Source organism: Astatotilapia calliptera, chromosome 17 (genome assembly GCF_900246225.1).
Source record: "Astatotilapia calliptera chromosome 17, fAstCal1.2, whole genome shotgun sequence".
Classification (NCBI taxonomy): domain Eukaryota; kingdom Metazoa; phylum Chordata; class Actinopteri; order Cichliformes; family Cichlidae; genus Astatotilapia; species Astatotilapia calliptera.
In genome coordinates this window covers 27949562-27966635 of record NC_039318.1, presented here as the reverse complement: position 1 = coordinate 27966635, position 17074 = coordinate 27949562, and the positions used below count along the sequence as shown (strand labels likewise).

At 40.5% G+C, this 17074-nt stretch overlaps 1 protein-coding gene across 1 annotated transcript in view; it reads left to right on the top strand.

The window, feature by feature from the left end:
• The window catches only part of exoc4 (exocyst complex component 4), a 139989-nt gene that overhangs the window by 43990 nt on the left and 78925 nt on the right, over positions 1-17074 (top strand). The window contains exon 11 of the mRNA XM_026147677.1: positions 11057-11153. Within this exon, the coding sequence (XP_026003462.1) occupies positions 11057-11153 (97 nt within the window). The remainder of the gene's footprint in view (positions 1-11056; positions 11154-17074) is intronic.

The window sequence follows — 17074 nt, the reverse complement described above, 5'->3', positions numbered from 1 at the left end:
CAGTGCTGTCATTGCAAAGTGAAAGCAAAAAAACAAGCGCAAATTCAAACGCGATTTCAATATGTCACATATTGACAGTGGCTCACCGATGCCAATGACATAATTACCCAGCTACATTTCTGAAAGAATGCAAAAGCATTGACATATATTTTTCCTACAATAGCCCGACGGGCAGGGAAGAGATAGATTTTTGTAGCCGGACTGGAAAGATCGCTAGCTCCAGGACGTCAGGCTAGCGATTTTGCAAGCCCTGTATCTGATTGAGGAATCACTCATCTTTGGAAAAGAGAGTTTATTACAGAGAAATGTCTCTTTCCAAAATAAAAGCTATACTATACGCTTCTTCTGGGCTATATTCTCAGCAGCATATTGTAGCGGGTCAGGGCTGTTCGGGGTTCTGTTTGTACAGTTATGTTTTGTTTATGTTGCCATAGTGACGGGTGACGCCCTCTCGCTGCGACGGTGTGTCCTTCCGGGGTCAGAGGGCGCCCTGTGTGTTGTTGCTGTGCGGTTGCCGCGCTGAGCAGTTAGCTAGCGGCAGTGTTCTTCTGCAGATGTCAATAAACGGCTGTGCTCCCTGGCTAGCTCACGGGAAGCAAGACCAAACGACACCTCCGTCTCCTCGTTGTCTGAGCTCGCCACATTGGTGTCAGAAGTGGGATGATGGTGGCACCCCATGTTCTGACCCGAGTGACTTTTCCCCCGCCGGTCGTGACCGGCCGGTGTGCCAAAAGAAGGCACCTGGACATTTGCAAAGTGAAAGCAAAAAACAAGCGCAAATTCAAACGCGATTTCAATATGTCACATATTGACAGTGGCTCACCGATGCCAATGACATAATTACCCAGCTACATTTCCGAAAGAATGCAAAAGCACATACACATATTTTTTTCTTCCTACAATAGCCTGACGGGCAGGGCAGAGATAGATTTTGGTAGCCCGAGTGGAAAAATCGCTAGCCCCGGGACGTCGGGCTAGCGATTTTGCAAGCCCTGTGTTACAGGCATGGCCCTTTAAGGATGAAGCCTGATGGGAAATGTATTCGGGATGTGTGTAGCGGGACTGCCTGGTGTGTGTGTGAAGAGAGAGAGCGGAGAAGGGGAAAAAGTAACGGTTAGCTACAGAAGAGACGAAAAGAAAATAAATAAAAGGAATATAATAACTCCCTCGACAGCCAGAGTTGTGTCGGCGATGCTCGCTGTGAGTAAACTGTTTCAGCCCACTGTACGCGGTGTTCGTGCCTTAGAGAAGAAATAAAGTTTGGTGAAGCAGTTTCCTACGCCTCCTTCGATCTTTTTGCTAGCGGAGTTGACCTGTATAGTTAGCTGTTGCCGGCTACGAGTCAGTTACAGAACCTTCAAGTAACTGCCAGAGGTTTCCTTACTACGGTTCGGGGCCGCGGAAACACCTGTATCTGATTGAGGAATCACTCGTCTTTGGAAAAGAGAGTTTATTACAGAGAAATGGCTCTTTCCAAAATAAAAGCTATACTATACGCTTCTTCTGGGCTATATTCTCAGCAGCATATTGTAGCGGGTCAGGGCTGTTCGGGGTTCTGTTTGTACAGTTATGTTTTGTTTATGTTGCCATGTTGCCATAGTGACGGGTGACGCCCTCTCGCTGCGACGGTGTGTCCTTCCGGGGTCAGAGGGCGCCCTGTGTGGTGTTGTTGTTGTTGCTGTGCGGTTGCCGCGCTGAGCAGTTAGCTAGCGGCAGTGTTCTTCTGCAGATGTCAATAAACGGCTGTGCTCCCTGGCTAGCTCACGGGAAGCAAGACCAAACGACACCTCCGTCTCCTCGTTGCCTGAGCTCGCCACATTGGTGTCAGAAGTGGGATGATGGTGGCACCCCATGTTCTGACCCGAGTGACTTTTCCCCCGCCGGTCATGACCGGCCGGTGCACCAAAAGAAGGCACCTGGACATTTGCAAAGTGAAAGCAAAAAACAAGCGCAAATTCAAACGCGATTTCAATATGTCACATATTGACAGTGGCTCACCGATGCCAATGACATAATTACCCAGCTACATTTCCGAAAGAATGCAAAAGCACATACACATATTTTTTTCTTCCTACAATAGCCTGACGGGCAGGGCAGAGATAGAGTTTGGTAGCCCGAGTGGAAAAATCGCTAGCCCCGGGACGTCGGGCTAGCGATTTTGCAAGCCCTGTGTTACAGGCATGGCCCTTTAAGGATGAAGCCTGATGGGAAATGTATTCGGGATGTGTGTAGCGGGACTGCCTGGTGTGTGTGTGAAGAGAGAGAGCGGAGAAGGGGAAAAAGTAACGGTTAGCTACAGAAGAGACGAAAAGAAAATAAATAAAAGGAATATAATAACTCCCTCGACAGCCAGAGTTGTGTCGGCGATGCTCGCTGTGAGTAAACTGTTTCAGCCCACTGTACGCGGTGTTCGTGCCTTAGAGAAGAAATAAAGTTTGGTGAAGCAGTTTCCTACGCCTCCTTCGATCTTTTTGCTAGCGGAGTTAACCTGTATAGTTAGCTGTTGCCGGCTACGAGTCAGTTACAGAACCTTCAAGTAACTGCCAGAGGTTTCCTTACTACGGTTCGGGGCCGCGGAAACACCTGTATCTGATTGAGGAATCACTCGTCTTTGGAAAAGAGAGTTTATTACAGAGAAATGGCTCTTTCCAAAATAAAAGCTATACTATACGCTTCTTCTGGGCTATATTCTCAGCAGCATATTGTAGCGGGTCAGGGCTGTTCGGGGTTCTGTTTGTACAGTTATGTTTTGTTTATGTTGCCATGTTGCCATAGTGACGGGTGACGCCCTCTCGCTGCGACGGTGTGTCCTTCCGGGGTCAGAGGGCGCCCTGTGTGGTGTTGTTGTTGTTGCTGTGCGGTTGCCGCGCTGAGCAGTTAGCTAGCGGCAGTGTTCTTCTGCAGATGTCAATAAACGGCTGTGCTCCCTGGCTAGCTCACGGGAAGCAAGACCAAACGACACCTCCGTCTCCTCGTTGCCTGAGCTCGCCACATTGGTGTCAGAAGTGGGATGATGGTGGCACCCCATGTTCTGACCCGAGTGACTTTTCCCCCGCCGGTCGTGACCGGCCGGTGCGCCAAAAGAAGGCACCTGGACATTTGCAGGACTTTGTGTGGGGTAATGGGGTCGTCGGGGACGACTGACCCCTTAGGTGGGGGCTATGTAGCGGGTCAGGGCTGTTCGGGGTTCTGTTTGTACAGTTATGTTTTGTTTATGTTGCCATAGTGACGGGTGACGCCTTCTCGCTGCGACGGTGTGTCCTTCCGGGGTCAGAGGGCGCTCTGTGTGTTGTTGCTACAACTTGAAGTTGTAGGTTTGAAACCATTTTGAATGCATGCATAGTTGTATCTGTTGTGAATATGGTGCCTGAACCACAAAAACTTATGCAGGTTTAGTATCAGGCTCAAAAAGGCTATGGAGGTTTCATGGTGTTTTGCAAAGAATGATGCATGATGTGCATTTTAACAAAAGAATAGAAAACGAAAACCTAAAATATGTAACCAGTGTTTCACTTAATCTATTTATAGCCAGGTTTTTGCAACACTACTACCATGAATTGGCAGATCAGTGACATTGGTAAAGTTTGAAAGACAGACAACATACATTGTAAACATCTCCTTCTAGAGTGAATTTTTGTTTTACTTCAACTGACAGATGTGAATTAATTAAAATCAAGACCAAGGAGAGACACTGTATGCCACAGTGACACTTTTAATAATTAATCCTGCTCAATTTACACCTGAATTTATTTATACTATAATTTATTGATTCTCAGCTGTAGGGTGGATTTGGATGCCTGGTTGGTGAAGCAGCAGATACCATCCCATCAAATTAATTTTAATAATAGAAAACTCTCATTAAGACCCAATCAGACATGAAGACAGTCTGAGTGGAATGGGATGCCCGGAATTGACCAGAGAGTCATACATTATTGAAGCGAGAACCAATCTTATTCAAATAGCAGGATTCAGTTTAGTGAATATGCAGCTGCCTGCCAGAGTGATTCCTTTGCAAGCATGTACAAAAATTTAAATATATATGATTTGTACATGGGGTATATTACCTGAATTGATCACTCAAAAAATAATTTTCATAGTACAACAGCGACAGACATGTGAGGCCATTAAGGGGGAAAATTGGATTATTCTGTACATTCCTTCCTATTTGCACAATTTAGACTGCAATATGCAGTGCTGGCTAACAGTTCAGATTAGGGACCTCAATCAAAGGAAGAGCACTGCCTCACTTTATTTATGTATAGAACAGCGATTACTATAAACACTGTGCTAAAGTGCAGATATTGAAGAATCCTACTGGTTGAGTTACACCTTTTATGCATTAACAAAATTTAAACAGAAGTGTTAGTTTAATAAATTCAGCTAATTATTTTTAGGTTTGTGAGTCTACATTTTGTGTGTTAAAGGACCGTGTGAGTTGATTATTTCAGCCACCTTGCTTCCCTTTTGCCAGTTTAAATCAGAATCTATCAAGAGCAATTGTAGATATCTTTGATTGTCTTGAGCCGAACATTTGGTAAGAGACACACAAACTGAAATGTGTTCGGCTGTGACCACAGCTGATTCTTTGATTTGAGGTAAAAACATCAGGCAATATGTTTTATGTATTTTGTATTTCAAATTGAAATTTGTGGATTGCATTGTAAATGGCTGTTTGGCACAAAAGCACAGTCTTTGTAGATTTCATTTTAAGTTTATACTGTTAAGCTGTGCATCTGTTTCATGCAAAAGTTACCAACATGGGTAAATTTACCATTATCTTAATTATCAAAATATGTGGTAATGCCTTCTGACTTAAAAAAAATCCTTAAATTTCACTTTGGCCTCACTGATGCCACTGACAAAATGAGAATTTAAAAAACTTCATTTTCTATTTAATAGTCAGAACATGACAAGAAAGCCAGTAAGAAAAACAGCAGTCGAAGGTACATTACAAAACGGGGGGGGTCTCAGAGTCTCCCCAAAAAGGAAGGGGGGATTGACTGTCAAACTACATGCTCATTGCCTAAAAGCACCTGACTGACAGGTCCTGAGTTTGGAATATTGTATGGACAAGATTTAAAACTCAACAGGAAAGTGCTAAAGTGACAGACAGCTGTTTTCTTATAGACTTCTTTAAGACTAAAGGTCTTAGCAACCACAGCTATCACCTTCTGGTGCCTTTCATACAAAATGCTGGTTTAAGGTACTTCTGCATTGGCTTAAATTTTTTTAAATTTTTTTCTTTCTTTTAATGGCTGTTCCTGCTTTTTGTCTTCAGTACTGCATTCGTTTTTGGTGCTGGAAGGATTAATCTGAGATTTTGGTCCATATTGAAATAATAGCATCACAGGGTATCAGCAGAACTGTCAGCTGCACATCCAAGATGCAAATCTGATTATTTTCTTCTCAGACAAATGGTGGTCTGGGAAAATCAGTATCTGAAATGCTCAGACCAGTTTGAAGTTCACACCGATTCTTGGTTTGAACTTTAGGAGGACATCCACCTTTTGTAATTGGGAACATTATTGTGACAGAAGGCAATCGAAATATGTAATGTAAAATATGTTTACTTGAATTGTTGATAACTTTGCTGTTATTGTATTTTGCAAGTGTGGGTTATGTGTCTAAAAAATATGGAGCCAGTGTTTTAATTTGCAGATACAGATACCCACAAACAGAGTTTTAAGCACCTGAACTAACGACCTTGTTTGCCGCTGTCCCTTTTTTTCCGTGTAGGCACACAAATTTACACTTGTGGACATAAAACTGATTGAAACCACTTGTAAATTAGGGATTATTGCCGTTCCTTGGCCTGTCTGTCTTAGCTTTCCTCATCTCGCCCTCTCCTGAAAACTTGCGGATGCATACAGAAACGTGCTGGTCTCAGGGGACACAGAACTGTGTTAAAGAAGGCATCACACGTTCATTCTTTCCCTGCCTAAATCTGGGCAAGGCTGGAATTCATCACAGGATCTAACCCGTTTCTCATCAAACCCAGGAAAGTGTAGCTAATGCAATTTCACTAAGTCACTGCCTGACTTGATTAGATGTGGGCTGGAGAGTGCATGGTAAGACACCACAGGGGTCTGGATTGTTGTCACTGTGCGAGTGTATTTGAGCATATTGTGTCTATGTAATTTCAGCTGAGCCATTTGTTAGAGGCTATGTGACACTACACGCCTTACAATTGTGTTTGTGTGTTTAAAACATTTGCGCCATATGTATATGCATAACAGTATATTAGTATTTGTCTGTTTGTACTGTCTATAATTTATGGGTTTCCTTTTTGATAGCTTTGTGTCATGTCTGCTTAGGTGTTTGTGTTGCAGACGGAGCAGTGACCCTCTAGGGGGATTTCAGGCAGATTTGGCCACATTAGAATGTGTCACTTCTTCCTTTCCAGTTTTCACTTGCCATCCGACTGAGCACCGTGCCTCCTCCACACGCACTCCTCTCACTAATCTCGGATCAGACCGCACACCGAGGGACACAAATGCTCATAGATATGCGTGCATATACAATCACACAGGGCTTGACAAACAATATAATATTTTTACACATTATATGGGGAGAGAGCTGGCACCAGTTCGGTGGCATCCTGACCTGAAACCGGAGCCACCCTGTCACGTCTAGACAACTCTGAAAAATCCCATGCATATTAATGCCCCCCTATTTAATATTCATCAGTGCTATGCCCTGTTGGCAGCTGGTCCCAGACCCCATGGATCAATGAGGTCTCTTCCTCGCTCCTTTGTCTGACACGGATGCAGATGTTTAGAGCATGAAATTAAATTGGTCACCGTCATTGGGAATACATACGTGGTAGTCTATTCGGTGTGTGTCTGAATTTGTGCGTCTGTGCGCTTGTTTGTGTGTAGCTGCCAGTTAGACAGGAGTCTGCAACATGTCGATGTTATTCATGGGAACTTAACTGTTTGCAAGTTGATGACGAAGAAACAAAAGTTTAGCCAGCTTTTTCCACATTGGTGATCAGTGAGTGAGAGAGTGGAGAGAAAGCAAGATAGAGAATATGATGGAGCAAGGAGGATGAGCAAGAGAGTGCGTTGGCGGCAGCTTTGTTTAGGAGCCTGTAATTGAGTCTTAATTGAATTGGCACCAAAGGACGGATGAATGGATAGAGAGATGGAGACAGACAGAGTTTGAGTGAATTGGACCTCATCTTTGTCTCCACTTAGCAACACGAATGTGGGCTTACCGTGCAGGCAAATTTCATGGCAACAGATCAGGATCAAAAACCCTTGAGTTAAAACTTTTGGATGGAATGAAAGCTTCTCTTGTCATTTTAATGAAACTGCAGAGAGTGTTGTCTCCCATACTTTTCAAATGAAACTTGTTCTATTAGAAATGTATAATAGAGGCCCGTACGGTTAACAATGGGTTGATATGCATTTGAATGCAAGGCTAGGCAGGCTGCACAGGTAATGCGGAACAGGCTTTAACACTATGCGAAGGTGTCTTTGTGTTATAGCGCACAAGCTTTGTGAGGCCATATTCGACATGGAAATGAAACAGAAGAAAACAGCAAAGTGAAGCTTTGTGCTGAACTGAAAATCATTTCAGGACACACTCATGCACACACACACCTAATTCTAAATCCTATCAAAGTAGCTTGGATCACCATCTTGTTTGATTTCTGTCCAGTGTTCTAACTTTTCTTACTCTGTACACTTGACACCAAATCACACCTAATTTCATCTGACCAGAATATGACAGGTGCTGTAAGTGTTTCCCAAGTATTAGTTTACCCACACGGGTTATTAATCCATCACACCTTCATGGTTTGAATATAAAAAAGTTCTTTATTCTTCTTTTGTTGTTGTTGTTGTTGGGTTTTTTTTTTTGCCTGCCTGTTTGGTTTTTTAGCCATCGGAATTATTGTCTGAAGGCCAAGAAGGATGCCCAGATGGATTATCACGGCCTTACCGCATTGGTCCATTTCATTGACCTTTGTTATTATTATTTATTTATTTTATTTTATTTTAAGTTATTACAGATGGTACAGACATGACTGGAGGATAGGAAAGGGAGAGAGAAAGAAAGGGAGGAAAAGAAAAACAGAGGAAGGGGGGCACTGAGAGAAGAAACAAAAATAAATAAATAAATAAATAAAAAATCCGCTGGATGACCTGTTGAGAGAGAACATAAAAAAGAAAACAAGCAAAAAGAGAGCAACACAATAAACACGACACCACAGCATAGATAACTGTAACTAACAGTAAATATTAAATATTGAATGTTATTGTGTAGTACGGAAGACCAACACTGCACAATGTGCTTTGAGGCAGCAGCCAAGAAAGATATAGTTTATGTCTGTGAGCACCCGTGTGTACACCTGTGTGCACACCTGTATGTGTGAGCACGCTTGTGCTCCACGCTTGCTCCATGTAATGATCTGCTAGAGGGTGTGGGGAGCCTTAGCCCCGTCCCCCAGGGCATGAAGCAGGCATGGAGGAGATCCCGGCCCCAGACATCCAGAGGCTCCCAGAGCACGAGAGCCCAAAGAGGACCATGAGGGGCCACATAAGCAGGGGCCACGCAACAGCCATGGCACAGAAGCGCAGAAAAAATTATTTGTTCTATTGCCTACACATATTTTCCCCATATACTGGATTAAAAAAATCTCTGTAATATTACTTTATGAAGACAGGAATGCTGCTACCATGTTGCTGTCCTCCTCTGTTATAATTATCCAATCACAATTTAAATGCAAGCAGCATATCAGCCTATGCAAACATTTGTACCAACACGCGCACATACAATCCATTTGCACTGCAGTTTGCCATATTGACAACTAGTTGCAATTTCATCTATCATTTATATTGATTACTTCAGGATGAGTGGAGGTAATGAGCTTCAGTTCTGCTTCTCCCCTGTGATCTCCCCTTTCCCCCCATCTGCTGGAGTCCCCTGTCCCCTCCACCAAGATTTTACATGGCAATGATTTTCTGATTAACCCTGTTAGCTGTGGGGCTCACCCACGCAGTCACACAGGGCATGAAGGGGTGTGAGCATGTGGGATGCATTTATATTTGTCTTGTCATGTTGATATATTGATGTGTGTATGGAGTGCCACATGAATGAGTCCTCACACGGGGAAATTAGCATGTTAGCTCGGATTTTTGAACTTCCAGTTCCCTCCTTGAGGTCAGTAAGTCAGTGGTACTTTTTGAGTAGGTTTTTTTTTCGGTTCTCAAGATATAGTTTTTGGTTAACATAGGTTTTAAACATTTTCTCTGTTTGCTCACATACTCACATTTTGCTAACATGTGGCTAACAGAGATATTCAGTGTCATTATTCCAAACACAAGGTTAGTGAAGGTGACTTTTTAATAATGCAACTAAATCGTAAAATTAGTGTTTTACTTCATTTATGCTTCAAATGAGAGTAAGGAGACATTGGTTTGTGAAGATTCCTTCTCTTCCGTTTGAGAGCTGAGTGTTTAAACATCTGTCCTCTTTGTACTGCTGACTGTTTATTCTCATCTTAGTTGCTCATCTGTATTTCTTGGCCACTAATTTTCTGCTATTATATGACTATGTGTAAATCCGTTTACAGAAAGAACAAGAAGCACTTTGAGAGTGCACACCTCCACGAAGGCAGCTCACTCTCTAGGCATTAATTACTTATAAGGAAATAGTAATTTCTTTATATATATTTATTTTGTTTTCTTTGTTCTTTTAAAATGTACTTTAAGACGTTTGGAGTGCAGTAAAAACCAAATAAAGGTAACATATGTTTACTTTGATTACTCAAACATTATGTAGGAGTAGGTAATGGATAATAGGTATTTTTAAATAACTGAACATGAATAACTTCAGCTTGTTGTATAATATTATATTAAATATTTCAAACAAGGCAGCCCATTTGTTTTCTCTTGATTGTATTTTCTTTACAGGTGTGACTTATTTTTTTGGGTCATCTGTTAAGAAAGGCTGATGTGAAATATAAAAGTGAGATGAGACGTTGACCTTGAAGACCTTTGTCTACACCCTGACAAAGTTTTACTGGAATTCATTCAAAACTTTTTGTGCTCATGTTTACAGACAGAATGACGCACGCACACAAATGCAACCAAAAACATGACCACCTTAGTGGAGGTAAATGGGTGATTAAGCATTTCTAAATGTAAAAAAACAAATAGAAAAAGGTGGAACAATGTACTAATTTCATTGAAATAACAGAGTTACAGTTCACTGTTAGTTTTAGAGCAGGAATTCCCGAGTTGGTAGACTATGGGCACTATTCTAACTGCAAATAGACTATCCCAGTGACTCTGTGGTCATCTCCTGGCACTCTTGTAGGTGTAGCAGTACAATACAATTTAATACAACACAATACAGCACAATATAAATATTGCAATATAAAGTAGAAGGTGTGGTGATGTGTGCCAGTCTTGGATCACGGCTGCATCACGGTGTCAGTCAAAGATAGTTATTTTGTCCATTTTTACCTTGTGCTAAAAGTGATCACATCAAACTGGAAAATGCCAACAGCTTTTTCACCATGTAACATTTCAAGGGTAAAATATGAAGGTTTTCAGACAAAATTATAGAGAATGTCAGAAAAACTGAAATGTACAGACAAACATACCAGAGAAATCTGATGTGCAGTTAATCGAGTGTGATTTTTTTTTTTTCTGTAGCAGTCTGGTGTCTTTTGCACATGACTTCATAAAGGTGCACATATCAAATGTCCATTGTGGCAGTCTGTTTTAATGCAGAATGTCACATTTCAGAGGATTCACACTTGCAGTATATTCAAATATCTTTCCTACAATCTATTCTTGGAGAAAAATATAAGACAAAGTTTACTATAAAATAATACCTCCTTTCTAATCTTGAAGCGCTCTCCTCTATAGTGCTAGGTAATGCTAAGTGAACTCCAGGAAAGCAAAATGGATTTGTGACTTGCGTTGATGCAAAAATACTCTTTGAATTCTCTACCTCTTTTATGTGTGTGTATATGTAACACTGGCAACCACTACGCACATATGCCTGTTTTGTTATTTCTATAATTGTGTTTCTTGTATTGTAGGTGGCGCTGATGACAACCTGATTGAAGGAGGAGAAATGAAGTTTGTGTGTAAGCCAGGTGCGAGGAACATCACTGTAATCTTCCAGCCTCTTCTCAGGTAAAGCAGGTTTTTATATACTATTATATATATATATTATATACTATACTATATATTGAACAACCTCCTAAAAATACACGTGAATGTGGTTTCAGCATGTGTTTTTGGTTCATCTGGAATGCACTGACTCAGAAATGCAAAACAGCAGGGTGTATAGTGCACATGATCTGCTCTGAGACTTTAAAGAGTAAAAATAGGTTTTGATGACACACACCAGGTTACGGTGCATGGGTAACGATTCTTTGGTGTACTGGTGTTACAGTGTCTGTACTGCAGTGGCACTAATGCGTTTATGGCATGGCAAAATTTTTATAATTAACCCTTTAGAGCCGATCGGAGCGGGCACGCTCTGTTTTGCGTAACTATTTTTAAATCCCGGTAGCACTGCAACCACGTAAGCTAGCGCAAAAATTTTTTTTGTATATGAAACCGGAGGAGTTGTACTTACATCAGCTTGTCCTAGGTCATGGTTTCCTTCCACATAAAGCTTTGCAAAAACTGCATAAAAAGCGCTTGCAGGAACAAAAACATAATATTCCAGAAACATGCTTTGCCGATCCGATCAGCTGTTCGTAACACTTCCTACGTTGGAATAGACGTCAGCGCGAACTTTTGAATTTCCGCCATTACCTGCCCGAAACCGGAAGTGACGTCATTTTCGCGGAAATGTAGTCTTTTTTACCATCAGGGCCTCAGGGCCTATACTGGTCTTTTTAAAAGTTATCTTTGACTTTATGACTTTCTGTGTCGTTTCTGGGATGCTTAGGACTCAAATTGCACTGCTGGAAATAGTTTATTTTGATGCATATGCTGCTTTTTTGCAAATTTGTATTATAATATTTATTTTCGTTTTTCCTGCAGTGTATAAAAATTGGTGTATTTCAAAAATAAAAGTATGAAGACACTCAAAATAAATTTCCTGTGGTGGGAAACTATTTTGTGCAACTTTTTTGTATTTACAGTTTTGAGGGATAAGCCTCTTAAATTTCTCTAATTAGAAATATATGTTAAAAAAACAAAAACGATTTTCAATTTTTTTGTAGTTTATTGCACTTTTTTGCAATTTATGTAATTATTATGCACTTAATGAATACATATTATTAAAATCTGGGCTATAATGGTTGTATTGATGTATAGCAACTTGAAATGCTCCCAAAAATGGCTCCACAGCATGTAAAAATATAATATAAGCTCTGGCGGACTTGGTTCTATGGTAGGTCTTAAAGGGTTAATATTAAAGTACATTCCTAGTATGGCTAAAAGCAACACAGCTCTGCTTGTGGCAGACATCCTCATACACTAAAATTGTGACTTCCAGCACTATATAACTTAATTGGATCAGAATAAAACAAAGGTAACCAACACCAAATCTGCTGTCTTTACTGGAATATTTTGGGCAAGATTCCATTAACTTTACAACATGTATGTGTTTAAAAGCCCTCTTGTGTCATACTGGTCTGTCAGAAACTGATAGCCTGGCTACTCAAGACATATGAACCCTTGGATATGACTCAATACCAGTAAAATGTAAAGCTAATTATATTATACAGCCTCTTAGTGACTATCTATTGATTTCAACCTTGTTAATGTTTAGTGGGATATCGTAAATCAAAAATGATGTAATATTTTGTACCTTCAGTTTGTTGATACCATCCAGGAATTAGGATTGTCTGCCACCCTGGCTTTTATTTGCCATTAAATTTGACTATTCTGAGGGGCTGTGTTTTTGGTAATGTTTCATATGTCTGGTAGTTTCCCATACTGTGCTGTGGTCCCATTGGAGTAGAGTAAATCTAATAGTGAAAGAGTTTAATTGAATTGGCCTTCATGCAGTGACACATAACCTTCTAGGATCCATTAAACAGAGATGTTTCCTGTTCTTACATTTCGGTAAGTTTTATGTACATCTCTAAAGCGTCACACATTTCTGACACATGTTAAGAAGTGGATACAAAAAAGCAAACTTTTTTTTCCTGAATCTATTAAAAAAGCCTAAGATGTTTATGTTGATATTTTAGTCAAATATGCTGGAAGCCAAATTACTATATACTATTCCTATTCCTGCTCTATACTATAACCACAAAATGTGGTACTAATTAACAGTTTCAGTCACATTACATGAGCCCATTAAGGTAGTCAAGCTAGATTGCAGTTCATTCATTGTTATCATACTTCTTGCTTGACTGATTGATGCTATTGAAAGTAGCTCCTTTCACTCGAGAGAGCAAAAAGATGTGGCAGTGCGTGCGTGTTTGTATGTATGCCTTAATGCTTTTCTTTCCAGGTTGTTTCCTGTATGTTTTTGTCCCTTTACTGTTGTTTTGGCCTTGAAATTTTCTCTCTCTGTCCCTTACTTCCACACTTATCTTTCTCTGACACGTACACACACCCACACCGACTTTCAGTCCCTGTTCACTTTAGGTCTGGCCAAGCTTTTGTCTGAACAAATGACCAAAAATAAAACGGTGACTAGCTCTCTGCCTACCTCTCCCATGTTGTCTGTAATGGTTCATATCAATCAAACCAAACTGCCTTGAACACAGGGCTCTCTCTTCTCTCCCTCCCTCCCCTCAACCTGGCCTCTCTAGACTTCTAGTGCCAATGGAGCGCTTTTGCTTGCAGATGGTTTTCTAATGGCAAAGCTCTGGCACTCCGCTGATGGATCACTACACCTCCTGCAGCCAGCCATGCAACTCGTGGCAGCTTTAATGGTAAAAGCAGTTGGGGGTTTGGAGCACAGGAAATCAGTGGCAGTGCGTGGGAGATGAGACATCAGGGTCTTAATGTTTGATTGCAAATGGTTTTTCTGTGTTGGGATATATTTTGTTTTCACCCCTTAAATCAAGTTAAGCACTCTACTTTATAATGTTTCTGTGTGTTTGTTTTTCAAATCTTAAATCTTAGTTTCCAAGAACCATCAAATTTGCAAATTTTACAGTTTGAAAGTTTTCATAAGATGAGTTTTGTAATTAGAAATTAAGATGAGTAAACTAAGAGTTGACGTGGCCTGTTTAAGGCAAGTTTGGTATATATTTGTTTGTTTTTTTTAAAGCAAAATAACACAATACTTGTCTGTGTTGACTTCTCATCCAGGTGTGCATGTGGTTGGTGAGAAATATACTATCCATACTATGTCCATAATCCCATTTAGGGATTTAATGGGAAGTTCTCTGTGAAAATGGAGTTTCAGCACCATTCCCATCCTATCAAGTTGTTTTAAAAGCCAAGTGAGAGCTTTGTCTGTGATAGATGTATGTCAAGTGCAGTTCATGACCGGATTCCACTTAGTGTTGCATTTTGCAGAGTTAGTTTTAGTCTCAATATCTAGTAACAGCCTGAGCAAAACTAAGCAAGATTGCATATCTACATTTTAGAAGGTCTAAGAGTCCCATAGCTACCACAACTTAATTCTGGCTCATGCCAAAGAAAGGGTAGAATTTAAACAGAAGGGAACTTGTGTGGACTTTTCTAATTTACCTAGTGCTAATATTTGCACTGTCTAAAATAATATTGCCCCAAAGTGTACAGTATGCCTTTCTAAAGCATTTTAATATAAATATACAGAATGTGAGGTTCTTCTTCTCTTATTGTGACAAAGATTCAATTAATATTATTTCCATAGATGGATAGATAAAATCTCAGGTCGGTAGTACCTCATGTGTAGATATAGTTTTATGCTTGGGTCTGTCTGAGTGCTTTGCATTTATTCAGTTTTTCGCTACCAGCAAGTAGGTATACTTGCTGAACTGTTTTTTTTGGGCACACCCGTTCAACTGCTAATTAAAACAAATATCTAAAAAAACAAATAAATGGCAGCGACATGAATTTGCATATGTAGGCATGTTCAAGATGACCCATTGAAGTTCAAACTGAGCATCAGAATGGGTAGGATGTTTGATTTACTTAAATATGGTGTCGTTGTTGGCGCCAGGCTAGCTGATCTGGGTATTTTTTTTATACTGTTGACCTACTGTGATTTTGACCCCTTAAGGGTCAAAAATAAAAGAGTGAAAATATTCTGTTCTCTGGGAAAAATGCCTTGTTAATGCCAGAGGTGAGAGGACAATGGCCACACTGCTTGACGATGATAGGAAGGTAACAACAACTCAAATAACCACTTATTACAACCTAGGTATTGAAGGGACGTATGTTACAGCAGGAAGAAGACCACACAAGGTGCCACTCCTGTTAGCTGAGAACAGGAAACTGAGATTACAGTTCACATGGGCTCGCCAAAATTTGACCATAAAAGACTGGAACCATTTCTGATGCCACTTATAATGGTAGAGAGAGAATTTGGTGGAAACGACTTGAAAGCATGGATCCACCTTGTTTGTATCAACAGTTCAGGCTCCTGCTGGTGTAATGATGTGGGGGATATGTTTTTTTGCTCACTCTGGTCCCCTTAGTACCAACTCAGCATTGTTTAAGCGCACCAGTCTACCTGAATATTGTCCTCCACAGTGTAGCCATCTTCTGATAGCTGCTTCCAGCTGGATAACTCACCACATCACAAAACTCAGCTCATCCCTAACTGGTTTCTTGAAGATGACAATGAGTTGACTGTACTTAGATGGCCTCCACAATCAGCATATCTTAGTATATTAAAGAACCTTTGAGATGTGGTGAAATGTTAATAGCTCTGTGTTGCTGTCCTGTCTATATGAACCAAAATAAATATTTTCAGTTCTTTGTTAAATCTATGCCACAAAGAATGCAGGTCTGACTGTAATAAGGGGGTCCAACTCAATACTAACAAGGTATACCAAACAAGGTGACCAGTAAGTATAGATTTTTTTGAATAAAATATTTTTTGTTTTGACAAGGCAAAAGACTGACAAAGCAGTGTATGCCCGTTTTGTGTGGTTTAGTATTTGAATGCATTTTTTGCTAAAGAGGTCTGTTTGACCTTAAGTCTGTCAAAACATCACTCCTCTTTTGAATATTCCTCTGTCTGTTGTACAGTTCAACAGGACATGGGCTTATAGTCAGTGAATGAATAAGATTGGTTCTGCCCTTGGAACTCTGGCAATGTACCCCGATGTCAGAGCGGAGAGTGCAAGTCATTAAAGATGCACACACAAATATGGGGCATAAGGGAGTGTTTGTACATGTAGCAGCCAATTTAGTTTGACTTCTGGGGTCTCTTGCTGACATTTGGGTGGTATTTACACCCCTTGGTCCGGACTAGGCTGGCATTTTGAAAAGCCTCAGCAACCCCTTAATCTCTCCCTGTTAAACATGCACACGATGACCACGCTTTTACAAGCCTCGACATGGTGTGCTATGTTTCAGTCTGCATGACTACCTGTAATTTGTTCAATATGTACAAGGTTGTTTAAACAAGTTTTCACTGAGAGGTGACTATTTGACTTGAGCATTCATGTTATTTCTGGAGCATCTACCTGATACTGTATTCTACACATTTTATTATGAAATAACTGTTAAAACTTGTGCCTGAAAAATCTGATAAAGGCAGAGACTTTCATGATTTGTCATGTAATCCATTTGTACTGACCCATCGCCTTAAGCAGGCTATGGTTACGTGAAGATAAATGGTCCATTTGGAGAGCAAAAGAGGAAAAGCATTTGCCCAAACACATTGTCAGATGACAATTTTTATTAGCTTTTTAAATGTTTTCATACAGTGACTAGCTTTCAGGCTACTGGAAGCACTGAAAAAGTGGCTGGGGTCTCTAGTGGCTTAATGATCAGACAATTGCTGATGGGTTCTGAAATCAGTTGATCAAAGTTAAATCGAGAAACATTTCCACAAAGCCCTCTGGACAGTTTAACAATTCCTTCATGTTTGTGGTAGAAAACTTTTTCATAATTTACATGATGATAACTAAAAGCATGAAAAGCAGACAGAACTGAAGAAACAATAACATCAGCTTGATTGCTGAAGGGCTTAATGTAAT